Source organism: Vipera ursinii (assembly GCF_947247035.1).
Source record: "Vipera ursinii genome assembly, chromosome: 4".
NCBI lineage: Eukaryota > Metazoa > Chordata > Lepidosauria > Squamata > Viperidae > Vipera > Vipera ursinii.
The window spans coordinates 71,478,216-71,494,255 of NC_139514.1; the positions used below are offsets into that span (position 1 = coordinate 71,478,216).

The 16,040-nt window shown below is 38.7% G+C and overlaps 1 protein-coding gene across 1 annotated transcript in view; it reads left to right on the forward strand.

Annotated features, from left to right (window-relative positions):
• MID1 (midline 1) overlaps positions 1-16,040 on the forward strand; it is a 271,493-nt gene that overhangs the window by 54,813 nt on the left and 200,640 nt on the right. Inside the window, exon 2 of the mRNA XM_083362722.1 lies at positions 150-865. Within this exon, the coding sequence (XP_083218848.1) occupies positions 206-865 (660 nt within the window). The 5' untranslated portion in view covers positions 150-205. The remainder of the gene's footprint in view (positions 1-149; positions 866-16,040) is intronic.

Consider the following 16,040-nt stretch of genomic DNA (forward strand, 5'->3'; position numbering starts at 1 on the left):
TTTAAATATCTTCAATACACAGATGGATTCAAAACATGTCATCTTTAGCATGAAAATATGGCTGAATAACTGTAAAAATATAACTGGAAAAAGACATTTGAAATAGAATTTCCTCTTCAGTCTAATTGAATATTATACTATGCTTTCAGATAGCTGATTGGCTTCCCTGGATTTTGCTGATGACACAAGAAACCTTTGCTTGAAGATGGAAACACTGGAGTCGGAACTGACCTGCCCTATCTGTCTGGAGCTGTTTGAGGATCCATTGTTGCTTCCTTGTGCTCACAGTCTCTGTTTCAACTGTGCACATCGTATCTTGGTCTCCCAGTGTGCTACCAACGAATCAGTGGAATCTATCACTGCCTTCCAGTGCCCTACTTGTCGTTATGTCATCACCCTCAGTCAACGGGGTCTAGACGGACTGAAGCGCAACGTCACACTGCAGAATATTATAGACAGATTTCAGAAAGCTTCTGTGAGTGGGCCCAATTCTCCCAGCGAAACTCGTCGAGAACGAGCTCTTGACAGCAACAGTATGTCATCGAGTGAAAAAGTTCTCTGCCAGTTCTGTGACCAAGATCCTGCTCAGGAGGCTATAAAGACTTGTGTAACTTGTGAGGTATCTTATTGTGAGGAGTGCCTAAAAACAACTCATCCAAACAAGAAGCCATTTACTGGACACCGTTTGATTGAACCTATTCCTGATTCACATATCAGAGGATTGATGTGTCTGGAGCATGAAGATGAGAAAGTTAACATGTATTGTGTGACTGACGACCAGTTAATCTGTGCCTTGTGTAAACTGGTTGGGAGGCATCGTGATCACCAAGTAGCAGCTCTAAGTGAACGCTATGACAAATTAAAGGTTAGTTTCATCTTAATTTATTTATACTAAGAAGTATAGTGCCAGGAAATGAAAGATTTTACGTTATTTGTGTGGCTAATATTTGCAAGTCATTTGCCATTCTTGTATTCAACATACCTGTGAATTTGCTGAACCTGGTCCCTATATAAATTATTGATTTTGAATTAGAAATAAATTAATCTATGTCAAACTTCTAGATTTTGGTATAGGAAATTGAAATGCCAATGCTAAAGAAAATATTATATATACTTAACTTTGATTCAGTTTTTCCAATTAAAAAAGGTGTTGTTTGTACATCCATACTGAAATATTTTGAGAATACCCAAATAATTATAGATGTAGATGTATGCCTTAAGATATTAATGTAACTTGAACAAAACAATCTACACTGGTTACTAAGTTTAATGGGTCTCAAAGTGTTCAGACAGACAGTTGAAAGAACTTGTTTGATCCCATTGATAAAATGTTAATACCTTTGGCACCTTCATTGCTTACTTACTAATCTAATCAAGCAAACTTGTTATATGAGTTTTCCATTATGGATGCACATGAATAGTATTTTTGATATTTTCTTAATAGGTTTTCCACATTATAAACAACACCAAATACAACAGTAGATCAGTATTCTCGTATTTCATTGCAAAGTGTCCTTAGGATTCTGCTTCTCTGGTTTTACAGTAGTATGGAACAGATTTAAGTAGAACAGTGTAATTCCTGTACAGTATCCATCTGCTATTTTAGGTGTCACATTAAAAGCAAAGCAGAAGACTAAGAAAGAAAATGGGGGGAAAAAGTCTGTTCTTTCAGTTCCCTTAAGAAAATGCTATTGTGATTATAAAAAATTACAGTAGGCGCTGGAGGGGGAGGATGTGAACTTTGGCTACTGTGGTTCTTACCTTGGAAACAGTCTATATCTATATATCATTTACATCTCTATCTCTAAATAGACACACATACATGTATAATTTTGTGTATCTACAGCGTTTCATTAGAAAATGATTTTGGGAACATTCTTCAAAGTACACAAAAACCTTGTTTTAATATATAGTTGTTAAAAGATAAATAATGCCAGTTTGGTTTGGACTATAGCTTGCACAGATTTATTTTAAAAGTTGTACTTAATTTTTAGATAATAATTTAATTATTATTATTTATCATCAATAAGAATTAATTAAGAGAGGTAATAATTTAGGCAGAAAATATGTGGTTAATTCCATGATATCTAAGGCAATTGAATTACCTTAAATTGGTCTTGGATGACAACTACATAGTTTCTATTACTTATCGTCTTAATCTTTTATTATTTGCATGGTTTATATATGTTTCTTGGCAGACGTTCATAAGTTCATATTGTGTTTATTGATTGGATTATTTAATTTTGAGATGTTCTATTATTGTTAGTCCTTTGCAAAGCTCCTATGGATTAAAAGAAATGCATTTTAAAGCATAAATTCAAATAAATTGTAATAGGATATAATTTGTGTATGCTTTGTGTTCATGTTCAAGCTAGCTTACTATACTATTACTTAAATCTTATTTCAATCTCTTCCTTGTTACATGAGTAACAAAGGCAGTTCTGGCATGCCTCCTGGACCAGCTAAGTTATACCTTATAGGTGTCTATCACATATCTCAGGACACAATTAGTAAATAAAAGAAGCATCTTTTTAAATAACAGTAACATTCTTGTAGCAAATTCACATGTTCACATTGATAAACAAACATAGATTGTCGTTTTTTGCAGTAGCAACCACAGCCTCCCAGACACTCTTCAGAGAGATGTACTGTTTTCCTTCACCATAAATCTCCCCTTTAAGAAGGGCCCACATGTTCTCAATAGGGTTTAGGTCAGGTGAAGAAGGGAGACATGTCATTATTCTTTCATCTTTAAGGCCTTTACGGGCTAGCCACACAGGACCTACTTCAAACCCACATCTTAAGAAAGCAGAACTCTTGGAAACAATTTCTTCCAAGCAGGAACTTTTATTAAGAATAGGAGATAGCAGGCATAATAGACAGGATCTGAGATTTCACGCACAACACATTAGGTTATAGTGTCCCCAAGCAGGACCCCACCCCATAGAATGACTCCCCCCCCCCGTGGGATAGCCAATCCCCAAGTGTTAAGTCCATTGCAGGAACCAAGGAGATAATATTGGCCCATCTCCAGCTCATGTGAGAGTCGGCGGCTTGTTCACAACTTTCTCTGGGAGTGTAGACAAAATCCAGGCACCTATCTCTATACCTATACCTATCTCTTCCTTTGTTCTCAATTGACAGTTTAAAGGATAGAGTTCAGAGAGAGAGATAATAACAGGATACAGCCCCAATAAACAAAATAAGGGACTACATTGTAGCGAGGGGGAGGAAGTGAAAGTAATGCCCTGCAGGCACATCCCCCCTCCCCCTTGGAAGCATGTAAAAACCCAGGAGAGGTGGGATGAAATAGAAATAAAATGAAATAAAATAGGAATGGGTTTTGACATCCTACCCCCCTTAAAAATAGGAGAGTTCCACCTGTAGAAAAATTAAAACAGGTATAGAGATTAGTCTGGCTTGTTGGGATATTCTGTATGAAACTTCTTTAATACTTTGGGTGCTCTGACGTGACGTCTGAGGACCCACTGGTTTTGTGAGGAGGGAAGGTGTTTCCAGGCTACGAGGTATTGTGTTGCCCCATGATACTTCCTAGAATGTAAGATTTCTTTTCTCTCAAAGTGTTTTTCCCCTTCAACCATGATTGGAGGTAGTGGTGGGGAGTTTTGGTCATAAGGGCGACTGTTGTTCTCTTTTCAGCAATCTGCAATGGAAAAAATGGATGTATTTGCTTGAGGGTTTTGGGTAGTTCTAATTCTACTGTTACTGGGTTTATGATTCTTTTGATTAGGAAAGGCCCTATGTATTTTGGACCAAGTTTTTTTACAAGGCTGTAGGGATTTTACCGCTTCATAGATTACTGCCTTGTCGTGGTGAAGGGGCTTGTGTAATTCAATGAAGCTATGAGCTATGCCATGCAGGGCCACCCAAGATGGACAGGTCATACCAGAGAGTTCTGACAAAACGTGATCCACTAGAGAAGGAAATGGCAACCCACTCCAGTATCTTTGCCATGAAAACCACATGGAAAGTACCAAAAGGCAAAACGATATGATACTGGAAGATGAGCCCCTCAAGTCAGAAGGTGTCCAATATGCTACTGGGGAAGGGCAGAGGTCTAATGCTAGTAGCGCCAGAAAGAATGAAGCGAATGGGCCAAAGCCGAAAGGATGCTCAGCCGTAAATGTGTCTGGTGGTGAAAGGAAAGTCCGATGCTGTAAATATTTTTTCTCCATAGGAACCTGGAATGTAAGATCCATGAATCAAGGCAAGCTGGACGTGGTCAAACAAAAGATGACAAGACTGAACATCAACATCTTAGGAATCACCAAACTAAAATGGACAGGAATGGGTGAATTTAATTCAGATGACCATCAGGTATACTACTGTGGGCAAGAATCCCTCAGAAGAAATGGAGTAGCCTTCATAGTCAATAAAAGAGTAGGAAAAACAATACTGGGATACAATCCCCAAAATGACAGAATAATCTCAGTTCGAATCCAAGGCAAACCATTCAATATCACAATAGTCCAAGACTATGCCCCAACCACCAGTGCTGAAGAGGATGAAATTGACTGGTTCTATGAAGCCCTACAGCACCTTATAGAACTAACACTAAAAATGATGTCCTTATCATCATGGGGGATTGGAATGCTAAAGTAGGAAGCCAAAAGATAACTGGAAGGCATGTTTGGCCTTGGAGTACAAAATGAAGCAGGGCACAGACTGATAGAATTTTGTCAAGATAATATGATCATCATAGCAAACACTCTTTTCCAACAACCCAAGAGACGGCTGTACACATGGGCATCACCAGACAGTCAACACAGAAATCAGATTGACTATGTGCTCTGCAGCCAAAGATGGAAAAGCTCTATACAGTCAGTAAAAACAATACCAGGAGCTGACTGTGGCTCAGACCACGAGTTTCTTGTTGCAAAATTTAGGCTTAAAGTGAAGAAAGTAGGGAAAAGCACTAGGCCACTCAGGTATGAATTAAATCATATCCCTGTTGAATATACAGTAGAGGTGACAAATAGATTTAAGGAATTAGATCTGATAGACAGATTGCCTGAAGAACTATGGACAGAGGTTTGCAACATTGTACAAGAGGTAGCAACTAAACCATCCCAAAGAAAAAGAAATGCAAGAAAGCAAAATGGCTGTTTCAGGGAGCTTTGCAAATAGCTGAGGAAAGGAGGGAAAGCGAAAGGCAAGGGAGAAAAAGAAAGATATGCTCAATTGAATGCAGAATTCCAGAGAATAGCTAGAAGAGATAATGATGCCTTCTTAAATGAATAGTGCAAAGAAATAGAAGAAAACAATAGAATAGTGAGTACCAGAGATCTCTTCAAGAAAATTGGAGAGATGAAGGGAACGTTTCATGCAAAAATGGGCATGATAAAGGACCAAAATGGCAGGGACCTAACAGAGGCAGAAGAGATTAAGAAGAGGTGGCAAAATTACACAGAAGAACTATACAAGAACAAGATTAACATCCCTGATAACCACATGAGGTGGTCACTGATCTCAAGCCAGACATCCTAGAATGTGAAGTGAAGTGGGCCTTAGGAAAGCTGAGCAACAACAAAGCTAGTGGAGGTGACAGTATTCCAGCTGAGTTATTCAAAATCTTAAAAGACGATGCAGTAAAAGTGCTACACTCAATTTGCCAGCAAATTTGGAAAACTCAACAGTGGCCACAGGATTGGAAAAGATCAGTTTACATTCCAATTCCAAAGAAAGGCAGTGCCAAAGAATGTTCAAACTATCGCACCATTGCACTCATTTCACAGGCTAGTAAAGTTATGCTTAAAATCCTACAAGCTAGACTCCAGCAGTATGTGGATCGAGAACTACCAGAAGTACAGGCAGGATTTCCAAGAGACAGAGGAACTAGAGATCAAATTGCCAACATATGCTGGATCATGGAGAAAGCTAGGGAGTTTCAGAAAAACATCTACTTCTGCTTCATTGACTATGCTAAAGCCTTTGATTGTGTGGATCATAACAAATTGTGGCAAGTTCTTAAAGAGATGGGAGTACCAGACCACCTTATTTGTCTCTAGAGAAACCTATATGCAGGACAAGAAGCAACAGTGAGAACTGGACACGGAACCACTGATTGGTTCAAAATTGGGAAAGGAGTCCAGCAAGGCTGTATACTGTCACCCTGCCTGTTTAACTTATATGCAGAGCACATCATGAGAAATAAATAAGGAGTGTGCAAAAGTTTTCTTGAAACTTAACATTAAGAAAAGCAAGATCATGGCATCCGGCCCTCTCAATTCCTGGCAAATAGATGGGGAAGAAATTGAAGTAGTGACAGATTTTATTTTCCTGGGCTCCAAGATCACCGCAGACGGGGACTGTAGCCAATAAATTAAAAGATGCTTGCTTCTGGGGAGGAAAACATGGCAAATCTAGACAGCACACTAAAAAGCAGAGACATCACCCTGCCAACAAAAGTGTGTATAGTCAAGGCTATGGTCTTCCCAGTTGCAATGTATGGCTGTGAAAGCTGGACCATAAGAATGTCTGAGCGCCAAAGAATTGAGGCCTTTGAACTATGGTGCTGGAGAAGACTCCTGCGAGTTCCTTGGACTGCAAGGCGATCAAACCGGTCAGTCTTGGAGGAGATCAACCCTGACTGCTCTTTAGAAGGCCATATCCTGAAGCTAAAACTCAAATACTTTGGCCACCTAATGAGAAGGAAGGACTCACTGGAGAAGAGCCTAATGCTGGGAAAGGTTGAGGGCAAGAGAAGGTTGAGGGACAACAGAGAATGAGGTGGCTGGATGGAGTCACTGAAGCAGTAAGTGTTAGCTTAAATGGACTTCAGAAGATGGTAAAGGACAGGAAGGCCTGGAGGAACGTTGTCCATGGGGTTGCAATGGGTCGGACATGACTTCGCAACTAACAACAACAACAAGGGATTTTTTTGTAGACAAATATACCGTTTCTCCTACAATGAATGGTTTAGGTTCAACTCTCCTTTTATCCCCTTGTGCTTTATATGCTTGTCTAGTTTCGTCCAGGGCTTTCCTAACTACTGGCCAGGTGTTTTGTAATTGTGCTATCCATTCTTTCAGTGATGGGATTGCTGCTTCATTTGAGGTTAGTTCTGGCATAGGGTTGAAACTTTGACCAGTGGCTACCTGAAAGGGAGTGTAGCCTGTGTTAGAGTGGACTGTGTTATTGTAGGCAACTTCTGCAAAAGGGAGTAGTTCTGTCCAGTTCGTTTGCTGGAAATTAATAAAGCATCTTAAGTATTGTTCGAGTACTGAGTTGGACCATTCAGTGTGACTGTTACATTGAGGATAATGACTAGATGACAGTTCCTGAGTGATAAGGAATGAATAATACAAATAAATTTAAATTAGTATTATATTTTTCTGTAATCAAAATATAGTTACATCTTTATGGTAAATGAATGTTGCTGCGATTCATGCATTTTGGATTGGTTTTAAAAGATAATTTCTAAATTTGGAGCTTTTTATCTTTTGCTTATATTGAGTGAAGTAAATGCACTCACTGTCCTATACAAGAATGGAATAGATTTTATATAACTTGTGAAATTTGATGCTAAGAAGTCCATGCAGTTTTCTTGGCAGAAGTACAAAAAGAAGTTTGCCATTGTCTTCTTCTAGGATGTGAAAGATATACCTATTACAGGTCCTCCTTGACTTACACTGTAATTGAGTTCAGAATTATGGTTGTAAGTCATGCCAGTCATTAAGTGGATCTTCATGTGATTGTGACTGATTTTATTACCTTTTTTGTGGCGGTTCTTAAGCAAATGCAGTAGTGAATGAATGCCACAGTCATTAAATGAAGGCTCCAATTGTTAAGCAAACTCATTGTCCACAATGTATGGGTGTTTGCCCCAAACCCAGAAGTAAATATGAGTTTTGGGCAAAAAAAAGTCATAAATTGCAGTTACATGATCATGGGACACTACAAAGAGCTGTAAATGTGCGCTGGTTGCTAAATGCCTGTAATGTGATCAAATGACTGCAGAGCAGGGGTGGCCATCAGAACTTTAAATTTGGGTTGTAAGTACCTTGGGGGGGCAGTCCATCATAACTTCAAACAGTTATTAAGTGACTAGTCATAAATTGAGGACTACCAATAATCAGAACACCAGAGGCTTGTTAAAAGCTAATTTACCTGATTTATTAATAACTACCAAAAATGATGTTGTTTTTTATTGTTGATTACCATTTACAGTGAGTCTTGTTGCTGCCACTACTATTATTGTGATTATTTGTGGCACAGGGTTTCATGGATTCTAAGCCCCCAAATATTTGGGATAATATGCTACAAGTCTTTTTTTGTTGTGAAAGAGACTAAAAGACTAATAAAATAGGGTACTTCGGGTTTTGCATGATAGTGACCGGTCATGGGCTTGTGGTTTTTCGCACCCATGCGGCTAATTTCGTCCTGCCAGGGGACACTAAATGGGTCTAAGTTGCCCTGGAGAGGCGGCGAAGAAAGAAGGGTGCCACGGCCATTCTGGAATGGCGCCGGTTGTTCTGTTCAACTTGGGGAAAGCCTTCCAACCCAACAGGAGAAAGGCTGGCCATACTTCATCAACCAGCCCAAGCTACTTGCAACCGAAGTCCAAAAGTACTAACCAGCACAACAGTGAGGAATTTGATCTTATCTTATCTTATCTTATCTTTTCTATATTTAATTTCCTGGAAAAGATCCCCAGGAAGAAAAATACCCCCCTTATACTAACGGAAGCAGTGAATTAATCTTTTTATGAAGGATCAAAATATATGGAAGTGAAATAAATATAAAACCTGAAATTTAAAACTTAAATTTGATAAATCTAAAATTGTTGAATGCTTAAAATTCTGATTCTAAAGACAATTGTTCATTTTGGAAATTGAAAAACAAATAGTGGTGGATGAAGACTATGACAGCTATGACTTTCTTTTTTTGTATATATATTTTTATTAGTTTTCCATTATTACAATAATATCTTTAAAAAGCAACATGGTGTCCGGGTTACAATAATTCCATTTGAGACAAATACATATTATTACAAATTTCCAAGTTATAATCAATACTTCCTCTCTCTTTTTCCGTTAATACATACTATCTCTTATTTAAATTAATATATTTCTTATTGCTACCCATCAGTCATTATATATATATATATATATATATATATATATATATATATATATATATATATATATATATATATATATATATATATATATATATATATATATATATATGGATCTTTGGTTATTCGGGTTTTTCCCCGCGTAGAACTAAAGGTGTAGGGGCGACGTTTTGACGGAATCCCATCCGTCATCATCAGGCTGGTGGCTTCTGCTTCCTTCTTCTGGGAGAAGCATGTGGCTGTTTGTTCCTCTTTTTTAAACTGCCAGAGGGGGTGTGTTTTGTGGGTGGAGGTGTGCTCTGATTGGGTGGGGGAGTAAGTGTGTTCTGATTGGGTGGGAGTGTGTTTTGAATGGTGGGGGTGTTCTGATTGGGTGGGGGTGTGTTCTGAGTGGATGGGCTGGTCTCAGCTGCCAGCCTTAGACCTGAGCTGGTGAGTTGTGCTGCTTTTGTTCGGCTTCGTGTTTGTGGTGGTGCCATGTTTTTATAGTGGTTGTCAGTTTGCTTATTGTGTGGTTTGGAGGGGTTTAAAGTGGCTGATGTTGCAGCTGTAGTTAGGTTTCTGTTTTGTGGTTGTGCCTCGTTATCATTGTGGGTTCGGATTTGCTTTTTGAATGGTTGTGTGGTGGTGATGTCATGTGGTGTTATCATGACTTTGGGTCTATCATTCTTGGTGGTTGGGACTCGTCTGTCAATCAAGGCAGGTTTCCAAATGGTTGGTAGGCGAGAGGTATCATCTCGTTTGTTTATGCTGTGGGGGCGTTTTTCTATCTCAATGGCTTCTCTTATTATTCTGTTGTTAAAATGTTCAATTTTGGCAATAGTTTTGGTTTTTTTAAAATCAATTTCATGTCCCGTGGCTTCAAAGTGTTGGAACAGGGATGAAGTTTGTTCTCCTTTTCTGAGTGAGTTTTTGTGCTCTTCAATGCGTGCACTTATTCTTCTGTTGGTCTGTCCGATGTATGTGGTGGGGCAGGTGGTGCATGGGATTTCGTATACTCCTTGGTTTTCTAAGCCAATTATGTCCTTGGGGTTTCTTAGGATGGTGGATATTTTTCTGTCTGTGTAGAATGCTGTTTTGATGTTGTGTTTTTGGAGGACCTTGCTGATTCTGTCTGTGGTCCCTTTTAAGTATGGGAGGAGGGCTTTGCCATATTCTTGTTCTCTGTCTTGGGTTTTTGTGGGTGTCTCTCTTCGGATTAAGTTGGTAATCGTGTTTCTTTGGAATCCATTGGCTGTTAGTACATTAGTGAGAGTGTGTAGTTCGGTTTTTTGGTGTTCGTCAGCTAGGTGTTTTGTTCTGGTGATGAGTGTCTTGGCTACGGAGTTGATCTGTGCTGGGTGGTGGTGTGAGAGTGCGTTCAGATAGCGGTTTGTGTGTGTTTTTTTATGGTAGATAGTGTGTCCTAGGGAGCCGTTGGATTTCTTGTAGACTAAGACATCAAGGAAGGGAAGTTGATTGTTAGCTTCTGTTTCCATGGTGAATTGTATTTTGGGGTGTAGGCTATTGAGGTGTGTGAGGAAGTCATCCAGTTTTTCTTTGCCGTGTGGCCAGATTACGAAGGTGTCATCTACGTATCTGAGCCAGAGTTTAGGTTTGTGGTTGGATTTTTCTAACCTCGGGGATGCTGCCTCAAGAGGGAAGAGCATTGGACGGGAGCCGGCAAGGAAGTCCTTCACACGCGTGCGCACGCAGGACTTCCCTGCCGGCTCCCATCCGATGCTCTTCCCTCTTGAGGCAGCAGCTGCCTCAAGAGGGAAGAGCCGGCTCCCGTCCGACGCTTTTCCCTCTTGAGGCAGCAGCTGCCTCAAGAGGGAAGAGCGTCGGACGGGAGCTGGCAGGGAAGTCCTGCGTGCGCGCGCGTGTGCAGGACTTCCTTGCCGGCTCCCGTCCGACGCTCTTCCCTCTTGAGGCAGCATCCCCGAGGACTCCTTAGGAGCTGGGGTGCAATGCTGCCTCAAGAGGGAAGAGCGTTGGGCAGCAGCCGGCAGGGCAGTCCTGCACACGCGCGCACTCCCCAGCTGCTAAGGAACAGCCAGGGAGTGCGCGCGTGCGCAGGACTGCCCTGCCGGCTCCCGCCAGATGCCACCCACTGGTTTTCCGGCATATAACATGACTGGGCGTATAAGACGACCCCCCCAACTTTTGAGGTGATTTTCATGGGTTAAAAAGTCATCTTATACGCCAGAAAATACGGTACTCATCAAAACAATCTCTCATAATCCCAATACAATCCTGTCTATTTTAATATTATCTATTTCAGGCCTCTTAAAAATGTTCATATTTCTTTAATCTTATTCTTGCTTTCTTCCTTTGCCATGTCATTTTGCACTTCTTTGCCTCAGGGTCATCAAAGCATTCTTGTATTACTATATCATGTTGAAGTGGCCCTCCAGTCTCCACCTTTGAAGGATTGAAGAATCTGCCAACAGCACCAAATCTTCTAATTATTTTCACCTCTTGATATAATTGTCCTGGTCCAAGTAAACTTCCTTCCATATTTTCTCCGTTACAATTTTCAAAAACCTGTATTTGTTGAATATTTAATTCTTCTGCCAATGTATTTGATTGTTCTATTTCTTCTGTTAAGTTCTGTCCCAATAAAATATTAATTGTATTCACAGTTTGAATTTGAGTTTGTTTCTTTTTTTATTGAAAAGTTTTACAATACATTTTTATAACAAAACAAAACCCCTCCCAACCCCCTCCCCCCTCCCCAACCCTCCCCAACACCTCCCTCCCTTCCCCCTCCCTCCCCCCTCCCCGACTTCCCAGAGCTGAATACAAGGTATAAAAATACAAACAATCATAATCTCCCTTATGCAAACTACAATAAACTATTAAATCTATCGCACTTTACCTCTTATAAAATAACTACAAGCAATATAAATATGACATCAATACTTATTCAAATGCTAGGTGAAACTTTTTAGTCCCATATTTATTCTGGATATAATCAATCCATTTTTTCCACTCCACAATATATCTCTGTTGCGAATGGTCTTTCAAGTACGCTGAGATCTTTGCCATTTCCGCCAGGTTGGAAACTTTTAAAGTCCATTCTTCTATAGTTGGCAGTTCTTCCTTCTTCCAATATTGCCCTACTAAAAGTCTTGCTGCCGTAATTAAATTCAACATCAACTTAGTGTCCACAACGGTAGTATCAGTAATAATGCCCAGTAAAAACAATTGCAGACAAAACTTTATCCTTTTCTTAAATATCTTTTGCATGTTCCACCAGATTTTAATCCAAAAAGCTTTAACCTTTTTACAGGTCCACCTTATATGAAAATATGTTGCATCTTCACCACCACACCTCCAACATTTAGGCTGGCAGTTCGGATACATACTTGCTAATTTTTTAGGATCTAAGTGCCACCTATAAAACATTTTATAAAAGTTCTCTCTCAAGTTTTGAGCTTGCGTAAATTTTACGTTTCTCACCCAAATCTTTTCCCAAGTATCCATTGTAATGACTTCTTGAAAATTCTGAGCCCACTTTATCATACAGTCTTTAACAAGTTCTGTCTCTAAATCAATTTCTATCAATGCAAGATATATCCTTTTAATATGTGCTTAACCTTGATCTCTAATTTGCTTTACCAGATTTTCATCAGTCATTGAAAAACCAATTTTCTGGTCTTCTTTCCACCTGGCCTGTAGTTGCCCATACTGAAACCAAGTTTGTACAATCTTTTCTTCTCTTAAGATATTATACGGCTTCAAATGCCATACATTCCTTTCCAAACTTAAAATTTCCTTATATGTAGTCACATCATGTTTAAACCCAACATTTATATTTTCTATTGCGTGTTTCAGTATTGCCCATATAGGTATCTTATAATTTAACTTATGTCTATACTTTTTCCAAACTCGCAACAGAGCATGTCTTAAAATATGTACCTTGAACACATTATCCACCTTCTTATCATACAATAAATATGCATGCCAACCAAATAACAAATCATGGCCTTCAAGATTTAATAATCTCACTTGAGTTAAATTAATCCAATCACTTATCGCTGACAAAGCAGCAGCTTCATAGTATAATTTAAGATTAGGCATTTTAAGACCACCTCTCTCACGCGTATCCTGCATAATCTTAAATTTAACTCGTGGAATTTTCCCTGCCCAAACAAATTTATTAATACCCTTTTGCCATTCCTCCAAGTTTGAATCCTTTTTAAGAATAGGTATCATTTGAAATAAAAATAAAAATTTCGGCAAAACATTCATTTTCACTGCTGCAATTCTTCCCAATAAAGATAATTGTAATTTGTTCCAGCTATCCAATTCTTTTTGAACTTTTCCCCATAACTTTTCATAATTATTTTTATATAACTTTACATTTGAGGGTGACAAATACATCCCCAAATATTTAACCCTTTTAACAATTTCAAATCCTATTAGCTCTTCTAAAACAGCCTTTTGTGATACTGTCATATTCTTAGACAACATTTTAGTTTTTTGTATATTAACCTTGAATCCAGAAACTTTCCCATATTGCATTATTATCTCCATCAGATCTACAACTGAATCTTCAGGCTGAGTTACTGTAACAACCAGATCGTCTGCAAACGCCCTCAGTCTATAATCCTGATCTCTTATTTGAATTCCCCTAATTTTTTCCGAGTCCCGTATTTTAATCAATAATATCTCCAATGTTAAAACAAATAGTAAAGGTGACAACGGGCACCCCTGCCTTGTGCCCTTTTCAATATTACACACTTCCGTCAAACTATTATTAACTATTTTACAGGCTGTTTGCTTTTGATATAGTGCCCTAATTGGTTGTAAAAATTTATCCCCAAAATTCATTTTATCTAATACTTTCAACAAAAATTGCCAATCCAATTGATCAAAGGCTTTTTCAGCATCCAAAAAGATCAACGCTGCGGGGATCTGATTGTTTCTTTCTAAAAATTCCAACAAATCAACTATATGCCTCACATTGCTCTTCATTTGTCTACCACTTATAAACCCAGTTTGGTCACCGTGAATTACTTGTTGCAATACCCTCATTAATCTGTTATCTAGAATCTTAGCAAATATCTTGTAGTCCGTATTCAAAAGTGATATTGGCCTATAATTTTTTGCTTGGGTGACATCCTGGTCTTCCTTCGGAATCAGAGAAATAAAAGCAGTTTTCCAGGAGGGGGGTACCCCTCCTCCCATTTGAATTGTCTGAAACAATTCCCTTAATGGCTTTACCATCTCTAACTGTACATTTTTATAATACACAGCAGTCAATCCATCCGTACCTGGCGCCTTACCCACTTTCAATTTTTTAATTGCTGAAAAAATTTCTTCCTCAGTTATCAATTGATTCATCTCTTCCTTTTGTTCTTGTGTAAGAACAGGAATATTAGCATTCATCAAATATACATCAATATCTGCCTCACTAATCTTATCTCTAGCATATAACTTAGAGTAAAAATCAACAAAAGTCTTCTTAATAAGACTCTGCTGATACACTACCTTACCCTTATGTTCTATTCTATCTATATTAGAAGCCCTTTGCTTCTTCCTTAACAAATAAGCTAACCATCTACCTGGTTTATTGGCATTGCAAAAAGTATTATGTCTAGCATACCATAAGTTAGTTGCCACTTGATCAGCCATCAACTTATCAAACTGTCCCCTTAATAACTTAATTACCTCTTTAATCTTCACATCCGATGGATTCAAAATTAAAGCCTTTTCTTTTCCCCTAATTTCATTCTCTAATTCCTTCCTCCTGAAGAATTTGAGTTTGTTTCATCGAGATGCTTTCTAATTCTTTTTCAAAAGCTCTTATGATGAAACCAGCTGTAAAGAGGAACTGATAAGTTTGGTAAGATATTTCCCACAAAGCCTGAATTTGTTTTTGAAACTCTTCCATTGTGAAAATTCACATCTGGTGTTCAAGGTTACTCTTACCTTGTTTTTCTTAAATATTTTTTTTGGCTTTTTTTAAAGAGAAAGTCAGATTGCAATTTCAAGTTTAGCCACTGAGTGTCCCCCAAGTACTTTGGAAATTCTTTTCTTTTAGTATTTCTTTCTTTAACGTTTTTTTTAAAAAGCACCCCTAGGCTTGTTCACCACCTTTTGAAGGGAGGGTTAAATTTCCCCCTCCCTCTCCACAGGGGGGAAAGTACTTAACAGCTTAATTAGGTGAAAAGAAGATGATTAAGGTATAAGAGAGGAATCTTACCCCCGTCTCTTCCACGCTGCTTTAATGTTGCCTGATGGTAAGTTTGACTTCGGCTGTGTGCAGCCTAGTAACTGGCCATATTCCTATGGTCAGGGAATGCAGGCACCAATGGGGGGGGTGCTGCTCCCCCCGCATTTCTGCAAAAGCCCCTTCTGTCTGGACACCCCTCCAGGGCGACTCTTCGGTCCTTTTAGGACCCCCCAGTGATGCGAATCTGGACATAGAAGACGGGAGCCATTCTCCAGATGTTCATTGTCGGCTGTTGGCAAACCGGAAGTTTCATATAGGACTTGGCAAAACCTGGGAAAAGCTAATCTGTGTTTGTGACCTTTAAATCTTTAATAACAAAGAACAGCTGCGACAAAAAAAGACAATAATCTGGGCTGTAGACAAAGAGAATTATAAACTTCAGGAAAAAAATCTTTTTTGAACTCTTTGGATTACAAATATCTATTTAACCAGGACTCTAAAGCTCTTTGCAGAAAAGAAAAGAAGAGAAAAACTCAAATTCTTGGCCATTGTGGATCAGAGACATGTAGAAAGAAGATATCAAGAAAACATAAATACCCTCAGGAGGAGATATATAGTATACTGCAATTAATTCAAACAACAATTATTTTAAACCCACAAAGAAATCCAAAACAACAGAGAAGGAGCAGATAAAACAGATAAATGGATATAGAATTGAGAATACAGACTTAAAGATGGAACTTAATAAAACAAGGAAACATGATTTTATCCTAGTGG